Here is an 11,711-nt window from a genome sequence, read left to right as displayed (position 1 = left end):
AATAGCCTGTTTGGCAAGCTTCTCCAATCCTAGAAGCACTTTTTTTTTTCTTCGAAAAAGTGCTATTTTTTCAAAGTTTAAGTGTTTGGCCAAGCTTTTGGAAGAGAAAAAGTACTTTTGAGTTTTGAGTAGAAGCAGAAGTAGTTTTGGAGAAGCAGAAAAAGGTAGCTTCTCTCCAAAAGCATTTTTGAAAAAAATACACTTAGAAGCAATTTATAAAAGCATGGCCAAACACTAATTGCTACTCAGAAGTGCTTTTCAAATTAATTAGCCAAACACAAACTGCTTCTCACCAAAACTAATTTTGAGAAAAAGCACTTCTCAAAATAAGCTGATTTTTGCAGCTTGGCCAAACATGCTATTAAAGAAATAGACAAAACAAGACAAAAGAAACAGAAAAGTCAAAAACATCCATTAAAGGATTTTTCTGATAATTGAATAAGTGATAGTTGCATTCAAGGTTTTATTGTTGGTATATTAGCTATTAAACAAAGAGATTTGTGTTCATCTGCACCAGTGTTTACATGTCTTTTTATGTCCCTAAAATGTTGCTTTGATATATAGCAGCATGATGCCTGATCAATTGAGATGAGTGACATTTTCTGATTTACTTGTGTTGTCACACTTTAGTTCATCAGCAAGGAATCATAGAGGGAGGTGCAACTAAAAGTCTAGTTAACAATGGTGATTAACTTGTAGCAATCATTGCTAGACTTTTTCTTCTTTCTTCTTCTCCTAACCACTGCTTTCCCTCGTTTTTTCATGTGTGTGTTTAGCATTTATTGTCTTACAGATGCGTCAATTCTTGAACAGACACATGGCCATGTTTGATTATGCAAGATCAACTAAGATACTTAAGTAGGATGTGATAAAATTAAGATACTCTCCCTTAACTCATGTTAGACAAAATATCCCATGCTTCATGTAACTGACCCAGCATAGATGAGTAGATGGCTTTTGCATAGAAAATGACTCTCTCCCTCTTGGATAATGTCCACATTTCTTTTGTTCCAAAAACTAGCGTCCACCTTCGTAAAAGAGTGAATTAGACAGCTGTACTCAATTTCTAGTTTCAGGGGACCTACTTTAACTCTAGCCAGTCAAACTGTTTTTTTTTTTAAATTTTTAATAAAGAAAAGGTAATATATGGTCCCGCATGTGTCCTCGCTGAATGGACAATGGTTCTAATTTTCTGTTTGTCTCTTTCTATATAAATTCAAATTAAGACCCATAGCCCTCGATAACTTCTAGGTTATCAAAAATAAATAAATAAATTAAATTAACAAAGTTTACTGTACAACTCCAGTTGATTATTTACACAAACTGGAATTTTTGCCCTTGGGTGTGGTGGGTAATGTCGCTCACCATCCTAGCTAAGTTGGCTGGAATGAGAGATGCATTCTCTCCTGATGTAGACAGTTGCTAAGAAATAGACATCATATGGACGCATATCAAGTTCTAGTTAGAATTTGAAATTTAAAATGATAGATGGGCCTGCCAATAGTTGAAAGGTAAATGGGCTTTGTATATCTTTGGAGAGTGGATGGATGTATTTTACATTTGCTAAGAAAGGATATGTGATGTACATTCAAGGTTTTGCACCTCTCACGCACAAAGAAGAGAGAAAAACAAAAGCACCCCGCTAAAGTTTTTCACAAAACTAGCGAAAGCATTCTTGGACTTCTTCAATTTCTGAGATTCTTTGGCCTCAATTGGACTAAGGCTAATTAGTGTAAGTATTTTAAATTCATGGCGAAATTCTCCAAATCCATTGGCACCTTCATGAGCCCAATAAGCCTCCATTGTTGTAGAAAACATGACCTCCACTCGTACTTCTCTAACATCAAGATTTGAGCTTGTATGTTCATCAATATGGTCCATAACATAATTAGTGACTGAAGGAAAGGAAGACACAAAAACCAAAGAATAAGGGTGTGTTTGGTATAACGGAAAATGTTTTCCGTGGAAAATATTTTCCAAGAAAATGTTTTCCGTGGAAAATGTTTTCCAAGAAAATATTTTTTTGGAAAACAAGTAGTAATCTTATTCATTTTCCGGTGTTTGGTACGCAAATTAAGGAAAATGACTTCCAAGAGTATTCATAAATAATTTAGATATAATAAACATGAAGCCATAAACTTTCAAACCAACAACCTTCCGAACCTACAAATTTTATAAACTTTTGAACCGCTAAACTTTCAAAACCGCGGAATTTCGAACCCGTAAACTTTAAAACACATAAACCTTCGAACTCATGGAACTTGTAAAATTTTGAACCTTTAAACCGATAAATAAAAAATTAAAACTGAAAAATATATTTAAAAAATATTTTTTTCGGGGAGGGGGGTGGTGCAGAAAAACGAAAAAACAGAAATTTGAAATTGCAAAAAAAAAGAATTTTTTTTTTGGTGGGGTGTGGAGTGGAGGGGTAGTAGGGTGGGTGGTAACGGAAAAACTAAAATTTGAAAAAAAAAACCTTTTTTGGAGAGGGGGTGGAGTTACGGGTGTTCATGGTTCGGTTTGGGTCGGTTTTTCCCTAAAAAGAAACCAAACCAAGTAAGTCGGTTTTTCAAATATTAGAACCAAACAAAACCAACTAGGTCGGTTTTTTATCGATTCGGTTTTTGTCGGTTTTTTTTTTCAGTTTTTCGGTTTTTTGGGTTATTTATCGGTTTTTTTCTTAAATATGATACATACACTACCAAATGCATATTCCGGCGACTACATTTTCAACGTAACACTGTCAAATCAATTGGTCTTTGAGAAATCTATCATTTACCAAGATATATTGATGATATTTGAATCAAATAGTGATGAATAATTTAAGTACTCAATTAAAAATCGGTTATTTTTAACATGAAATAAATTCTTGTACTTAGTAAAAGAAAACTACCAAGCAAACTAGAATGTAAAGGCAAAGAATTAGATGATTATAATAGCAAAGAACTAGACTAAAAATATAAATGACTAATATGTACCATAAAATTTTAGAAACTTTATATAAAAATATACATATATATAGGTGTAATAATAAATTTAAATAGCTACTTTTATAGTCGGTTTGGTTCGGTTTTTTTCCGGTTATTTTTTGATTAAAACCAAAACCAAACCAATTTTTATCGGTTTTTAAAATTCAAAACCAAAACCAAACCAAACCTAAAAAGTATCGGTTTTTTTTTGTCGGTTTGGTTCGGTTCGATTTTTCGGGTTTTTATGAACACCCCTAGGTGGAGTGGGTTGGTGAGGATGGGGAAGGTTGAGAAGGAGTTTTGAAAAATGTTTTCCCTTCTCTTGATAAGAAAAACATTTTCCTCCAATTGGAGGAAAATGAGTTCATAACGAAAATGTTTTCCAAAACATTTAAGCCAACCAAACATGNTCAATCTCTCAAGTCTCTCTCTCTCTCGGGCTCACAATGCCATGAAACTAGCCCAAAATAATGATATGATGTGTCAATAAATAACAACAGAGACTGAGATATGATATGCATATGAATGCGTATGACTGAGTATATAAAGCAACCAAAGCAGATAACTCAACACCAGAAATGACCTCAATGTGTCCCAACAGGATAAGCATGTAGCCTAGACATGGTTTCTAACATGGATCACAACTCAATAGCCCAAGAACGTAGAAGGTTTCATGGTTACAGGTAAGATACGGGTAACTACACAGTACCACAAAACTAACAGAATTACAATTTACACGGTGCACGCCCACACACCGGTCACCTAGTATGTGCGCACCTCAACACTAATCCACATCAACTATTCGACAGCAACGTAAAAGAAACCAAGTAAAAACAAAAAAAAAAATATATAAATCACAGAGTGGAAAGATATTAATCAAGCTGAGACCTGAGAATAAAGTCTATATTAAATATTCAAAAAGATAAATCTAAATTATATGAAAGGAAACATATTCAATATATTATAGTTTGCTACTCATAATCGCTGGAATACTTTGTGTCTTCTTAATAAAGATACTTGAAATAACTTAGTTTAACTATAAGTAGGATAATAGGTTTTAGGAATTAGTATTTTGAGTTTAATTACTTGTTGGCTTGTAACAGTTTTCATAATTTAAGGCTTAATGAAAAATTTAATGCTTTATTAGTTTTAAGCTTACTATATCAATATATTTTTCACATGTAAAATTTATTCGGTACGGTTCGGTATTTTTTCAGTTTATTTTTATAAAATAAAAAACCTACCCTAATTATCGGCATGGTTATAGATTTATATAAAAACAAAAGAAACCTAAGAATCGGTTCGGTGCGGTACGGTTCGGTCGGTTTATCAAATATCCATTGATACCCCTAGTGTAAGCTAAGATTTTAGCGAGCCTATTTGGACAATGGACCAAGATAATATAGAAACCTTTTGCCAATACATACATACATATATATATATATATATTCATATATATATATATATATATATATATATATATGGAATGGTTGAAATAGAATGACAAGGAAATAGAGGTAAGAAAAAGATAATTGTAATGTGGCACAGATGTAATTGAGATCGCAAAAAGAAACAAATTCGTTGTCATTCATTTTGAGGATGTAAATACATGAGTTAAAAGGATTCCCTGAGGTGCATATGCGCCATGGTGCAGAAAGAACCAAAAAAAGTTGTTGTAGGAGCTGACCTTTATAAAAGGTCATTAGGACCAGATCTAGTCTGTAGGGGATGCTTCTATTTTACAAGATTAATGAAGGAAAGGAACTGGCATCCCTAAAGTGACAAAATCAATGAAGGAATATCTCCAAGGTTATATTATCTCTTGCGAATTACAAGGAGGCCAGTTCACATGATTAAAGAGGGCACCTCCGGTAGGTGCTTAACAATATGGTAGGTGCTTCACTAAGGTCTTCTTTTAAAGATGTTGGTGTAGTATAAAAGGAGATATTATTAGGACTTTGGAGCATTTTTATTAAGAGGGCACCTTCTTGAAAGAGCTTTCATATAACATTGCTTTAATTCCTAAGGAAAAAGGCGTTGCCGAAATTAGAGATTATACCAATCAGTCTTATTGGGAAAAGCACCTACTAAATTGTCGAAGGCTCTCACCCAATTTCTCAAGAAAAGAAGACATATAGGTAAATTGATATTTGGGAAGTGGAATGCCTTCATCAAAGGTAGGCAGATAATGCTTGCAGTTTTGGGTGCTAATGAATGCTTAGATTTTAAATCGAGATCAGAAGGTACATGAGTTCTATATAAACTTGACTCGTAAAAGGCATTTGACCATGTAAATCAGACATTTTCTTTTATTAAGATGCTGGAATTGATGGGTTATGGGGAAATCAGAAAGGAAGATTCAATGGATCAATACCTGTATTTCAGAGTGAAAAAATACTCATTAACTATAAATGGTTCTCCAGTGAAAATTCTCGTTAACTTTAGATTGTTCTCCCATAAAATTCTTCACTCCACAGAGTGGGCCGAGACTAGGTGACCACTGTCACCTTTTTTATCTATACCAGTAATGAAAACATTCAGTCCAATGCTTATAGAACCATAGACCATGGGTGGCTGCAATGAATCAAGAATGAAGATAGAAGTAGTAAGTCGTGGAGGTTTTAGACATTTAAGATGCTGGAATTGACAAGGTATGGGGAAACCGGAAAGGCAGATTCAATGGATCAATACCTGTATTTCGGAGTAAAAATACTCATTAACTATAAATGGTTCTCCAGTGAAAATTCTCGTTAACTTTAGATTGTTCTCCCATAAAATTCTTCACTCCACATAGTGGGCCGAGACTAGGTGACCCACTGTCACCTTTTCTGTTTATACCAGTAATGGAAACATTAAGTCCAATGCTTATAGAACCATAGACCATGGGTGGCTGCTATGAATCAAGAATGAAGATAGACGTAGTAAGTCACTGGAAGTTTTAGACATTATGTACTGACAATGCTTGGGTTTTATGTGGTACTTATGTTGCTAGACCGTCTGTCCGCCACATTAGTCTGCCAAAGAGTAGTATATTGTATATCACAGTCTACTTGGGACTACCTATGGAGGAAAAACACAGGTAGTATGAGAAAGTGACAGAAAAATGTGAGTAAAAACTAGTTCATTGGAAGTAGTAGTATGAATCTTTCGAAGGTGACTTATTCCCATCCTACCCCCCCCCCCCCCCCCCTAAAAAAAAAAAAAGAAAGAAAGAAACAGAGATCTTTCGAAGGTGACTGCATTAGTTAATTGCTTTTCGCATGGAATTCCTAACTATCTAATGCCACTACTAACCAATACGAGCGAAGTATAGATGCAATTGAATACAAATAGGATATGACTTCCTATGGGAAGAGAATAATGAAAAAAAGAAGATAATGGAACAGAAAATTTGTTGAAATTTATGACTAAAAAATGTACAAGAGAGGTTTTTAATTAAGGAGATTTAGGCCTCATTTGTTTGCTCTTAATGGAGGTCTGAATCTTAATTATTCAGCTAAAGATCATTAAGTGTGTTTGTTTTTTTAGTTTCACAACCACTTAATGGGTCTGAATGATTAAGATTTATAACAGAGATTTAATTTCATTAAGATGTTACTATACACATTCACAATTAATTACCGCCACTGCCCACCATTATCAACTACCACCATGCACTACCCACCACCTCCATACTCAACCACCACCACCGACCGCCACCATCCTCAAGTATAATCGTCACCGCCATCATTATTCACTACCACCACTCGCCACCTCACCATTAATGACTACTACCACTCACCACCCCCACAATTATGAACTACCACCGCCACCACCACCATTATCCTCAACCACAACCATCCGCCCACCCACCTGAACTACCACCACCATTATTAACCATAATAGCCAGTACCCACCATTATGAACTACTATCACTTTCCTCGACCACCACCACCACCATCCACCATTATCAACGATCACCACCTACCATTCTCAACCATAATCTCCACTACCAATCACTACGAGCTACTACCTCGAACCACCACTATCAACCAAAACCACGACCAACCACCACCTCTAGTCGGCATTCACAAATACCACCACCTACCATTCTCAACCATAATCTCCACTACCAATCACTACTAGCTACTAACTCGAACCACCACTATCAACCCAAAACCACTACCAACCACCACCTCTAGTCGGCATCCACAAATACCACTGTTAGCCATCACCACCATCATCTACCATATATTTATTTACAAAAATATTTTGTTGATAAAATATTAAGTAAATTAGTATTTTTAAATTTTATATTTATTAATTTTTAGATAAAGATAAATTTTATTCATTCAGATGTTGAAAAAACAGTCTTAATCATTTAGTATTCAGATATTAATACATATCTTAACATTCAGATGTGTATTCAGATTCGGACATCTTAATCTTAATACGCATTTTAATATTCAGATGTGCATTAAGATTAAGACGTCTTAATATTAAAAAAGCAAATGAGGCCTTAGGCCTCATTTGTTTGCACTTAATGGTGGTCTGAATCTTAATCTTTCAGATTTTAGTCATTAAGTGCATTTGATTTTTGGATCTGAATCTTAATGATTCAAATCTTAACCATTAAGTATGTTTGTGTTTTTAGTTTTACAACCACTCAATGGGTCTGTAGAGATCTTAATGATTAAGATCTATAACATAGTCTTGATATCATTAAGATGTTATACATTCAGGAATTTATGTAAAAAATGACATTTCACCATAACTCTTACACTTTCAACACTAACCACCATCACCACTGCTATCGCAGTTCCCCACTACCACCACCACTAACCACCACCACCCATTACTACCAATCCTCAGCCACAACCACCATCGCTGTCAAGCACGAATGTCAGTTGTCACCACCATTAGCCATCATTTACAAACATCACCACCAATTACTATTACCATGACAACCATCGATCACCACTATCCGCCACCACCGTATATCACTCATCGTAGTTATTAGTCACCACCACCATCAATTCCGCCGTTATCTGCTATTGTTATCCACCAGTTACTATCCATAATCACTACCATCAACCAACGGCCAACACTACCACCAACACCTAGTCAGCACCCACAACCACCACTTTTCTCCATCACCACCACCGACCACCATATAATTTTAAAAAATATTTTACTAATATAATATTAAACTAGTTATTGTTATTTGATCGAGTTTATATTTATTAATGTTTAAATAAGAGAAAACAAACCGTCTTAATTATTCAGTAATCAGATTTTAATATTCAGATGTGAATTTAGATTCATACGTTTTAATCTTAATACACATATTAATATTCAGAAGGGGAGTCTTGGCGTAACTGGTAAAGTTGCTGCCATGTGACCAGGAGGTCACGTGTTCGAGCCGTGGAAACAACCTCTTGCAGAAATGCAGGGTAAGGTTGCGTACAACAGACCCTTGTGGTCCGGCCCTTCCCCGAACCCCGGGCATAGCGGGAGTTTAGTGCACCGGACTGCCCTTTTACACATATTAATATTCAAATGCGTATTCATATTCAGACGTCTTAAGCTTAATAAAAAACAAATGAGGCCTTAGACTACGTATAATGATTTGTTTTACACAATGAGGTAAGTAATTGTTCTGTAATTAAATTTAGAATATTGTAGAGTGTTCGATGGAATAGTCTGTATAATTCTCCTTAATCAAGTCGTACGAATTAGATAGATTGTGAATCTAGACACAACTTCATTAATTCGCTGGACTTTGAACATGCCTCTTCAAACTTGATATGGTAAAAATACCTGAATAGCTAATTAAAATTAGAAAATCATGTTTATTATGTTGGATCAACGTTTATCTCTTCATCGCCTTCTTAAGACAAAGCTAATTGGGTTATGGCGCCACTGTGGATACATGAGGAGAAGTTTTTTTGGGAATAGTGACCAAAAAATGCGATTTTTAGGGAGAATGCTCAATACATAAACTCTTATACAGTAGATTAGAGATACTTCTCTAAATATTGATCGAAAATTTAAGGATCAGAGAGAGGACTCTACCATATCATGAGAGGAAAACAAAAAGAATAAGAAAAGGTGATGTTGGAATAATCACCAAAAGGATGCGCCATGCCATGGAGCCATCACCTGAAATAAGAGTGCTATCACTAGAATGGTCACTTAAACAAGACAAGAATATTATGAAAAGAAGGAAAGAAACTTTATCCTAGCAAACAGACATAAGGCCTGATAAGCAAAAGTTAAAGTCTTTTCTGGGATCGTAGAAGCCCTAGAACCATGGGAAGATAATAGAAAGAAAGGTAATTGCTTCTAAACACCAGCAATCACTTCATGCTGGTTTTTGTTTATAAAATTACCTTACAAAAACAATAGAGAAGAAAGGAAATAATTTGTTGAATTGATGATTAACATTATACAGTAAGAACTCGTTGTATAGGAATCTTATACTATGTGCAAGATGGTAGGTAGTTACTTCTATGAGTAATAAGGTAAGTAATTACTATATAATTAAATAGAGAATATTTTGCGATATCCTTTAGGATATTCCATAACATTCTCCTTACAAGTCTAATGAATCTAGACATCTATTGTTTCATTAGTTCTTTTGACATTTAACAAACCACTTAGTAAAGTAGTATGATTACACGAGATTGAGATGTGTAAATGCAACAATTAAGATATCAAGACTTCCAAGAGCATCATCATAGTATGAAGATGTAACCAATAGAATTGAAATATGATAAAATGAAGAGGAGAGGTGTTGCGTGAGTACTATAAGATTGGAGATACCTTACAAAGTGAGAGCCAGATCTCATGGAAGAGTAATGTCATATGAGAGTGAATGTTGGGCTTTAAAGTCTAACATATTTACAAGACGAGTGCCACGGAAATGAGTATGGTAAAAGGAAGTGCGACCATACAAAATTAGACAAGATTATAAATGATTATATCCATCAGAAGATGAATGAAGTACATATAGATGAACAAATTAGAGGTCACTGGAGATAGACTATATATCCTATGTAGACATCCATATGCACCAGTCTGTAGGTGCAGAAAGAACTTCGCAGGATGTTCAAAGTAGTCGGCCCAGAATGCCTATGTTCCTTCCTAAATACTACTTCAGACGAATGAGAAATTACGTCCTATGATGACTGATGTCCTTAGAGCAGATGAAGCAACTCTAAATTCATATGGAGGGAAGTTGCCACAGGGAACCTATTATTTCTTGAGACGTGTTGGAAAGGCATCATCTGCTTCTATTGAATGGTAAAAGAAACTTAATTGGATTGCTGGAGTCCTAGCAGAACTGGTTTTCCTGGAACAATTTAAATAATGTCCCTTACTTTGAACTGAGAACTTTCTTTTTCTTTCTTCAGCTATTATATCGGAGTCTTACAATATTGCTTATCGTGGATTATAACACTTGCTTTAAATTGAGAACTACTTTCTATTTCTTCCTTCAGCTAATATCTCATACCCCTACTATTGCTTCTTATGAGTTTTAAAACTTTAGTACATATATTGGATTTGACATAATTATTGATAGTGATTCCCTAATGCGAAGGCTTTTTCATGAATGTAACAGGTGGCTTATACAGAGAGAATTGGACAAGAGTGGTCGAAAGTTGCAGAGGAGACCAGTCGTTATTCAAGAGAGTATGCATAAAATGTATGCTGTAAAACCAGATTTTACCTTTTCGTTCTTTCATTCTTGTTTTTATTGAGGTGTACAGCGGGAACATTAGAAGATACATCTATACTCAAATTTTCCTGTTTTCCTGAATTTCCCACTCACGCTTAAAAATTATTTTCTTGTTTCTCAATGGAAGGTTTCCTTTCAGTGTATTGTATGAGTGATAAGCTGCTAACTGGCAAGCATGAAACCGAATTGCAGTTCTGTGGAAGGATGGCTTATTTTCTGGATAGTATTCATGGCCAAATTGAGGAACCAGTGTAATTGTAATTCAATCTTGGCACCCGTCGCTATCTCAATGAACTGGAAAGTGTGCAGTGCTTCCTTGCGGCTACCTGCCTTGACCTATGCCTGTCTTGGACACGAGTGATAACCCTTAGAAGTAGCCTGTTGAAACAAAAGCTTGAAAATAATATATCTTTTACTTTGAGGCATTACGTGCATTTGCTTCTATAGTTTTTGGATGAGCTCAGTATCCAGATCCTTGTATTTACCAGAATCCTGCTTAAAGTCTTAAGATTCAAGAGCGAAATTACATTTTTGTATCTGTGTTTAAGGGTTATATGTTTTTTGTCTTATTCCTTTAGTTGTGCAGATAATTCTTATGGAAAATGGTAGCCTCTCCCGATGTTAAATCATGAATGGGAAATATCACTTTCCTTTTGCATGGCCAATCTGTTCTGTTTTTCTTTTTAATTAAAAAATAGTACGTAGTATTTTTTTGTGCGTGTGACTGACGTGCGCCAGTTGACGTTAATCATGTGATATGCATACAATCCTTTCAATATGATGCTGGCATTAGTACTGGCGGACACAAATCATGTCAATTTGTCATTTGAGTTGTTTGAATTATGTGCAAATAATCTTAATATATAAATTTTCCTGTTAAATACTATTTTCTCTGTTTTAATTTGTTTGAACTTATTTGACTGGGCGAAGTTCAAGAAAAGAGAGAAGATTTTTAAAACTTGTGGTTCAAAATAATTTATAAATATTTGTGTGGCTGTAAATTATTTCATTGAGGATAAAAT

The 11,711-nt window shown here is 34.9% G+C and overlaps 1 protein-coding gene across 4 annotated transcripts in view; it reads left to right on the top strand.

The window, feature by feature from the left end:
- Nucleotides 1-11,339, top strand: part of LOC109229222 (sorting nexin 2B) — an 18,200-nt gene extending 6,861 nt beyond the window's left edge. Inside the window, exons 5-6 of one of the 4 annotated variants that reach the window (XM_019394593.1) lie at nt 10,573-10,656; nt 10,882-11,339. In XM_019394593.1, coding sequence (XP_019250138.1) covers nt 10,573-10,653 — 81 coding nt within the window. In that variant the 3' untranslated portion in view covers nt 10,654-10,656; nt 10,882-11,339. Of the gene's footprint in view, nt 1-10,572 lie in introns of all 4 variants that reach the window. The other 3 variants (XM_019394592.1, XM_019394591.1, XM_019394589.1) reach the window with 3 other exon arrangements.

Source organism: Nicotiana attenuata, chromosome 7 (genome assembly GCF_001879085.1).
Source record: "Nicotiana attenuata strain UT chromosome 7, NIATTr2, whole genome shotgun sequence".
Lineage (NCBI taxonomy): Eukaryota > Viridiplantae > Streptophyta > Magnoliopsida > Solanales > Solanaceae > Nicotiana > Nicotiana attenuata.
This window is presented reverse-complemented; position numbering and strand designations above follow the sequence as displayed.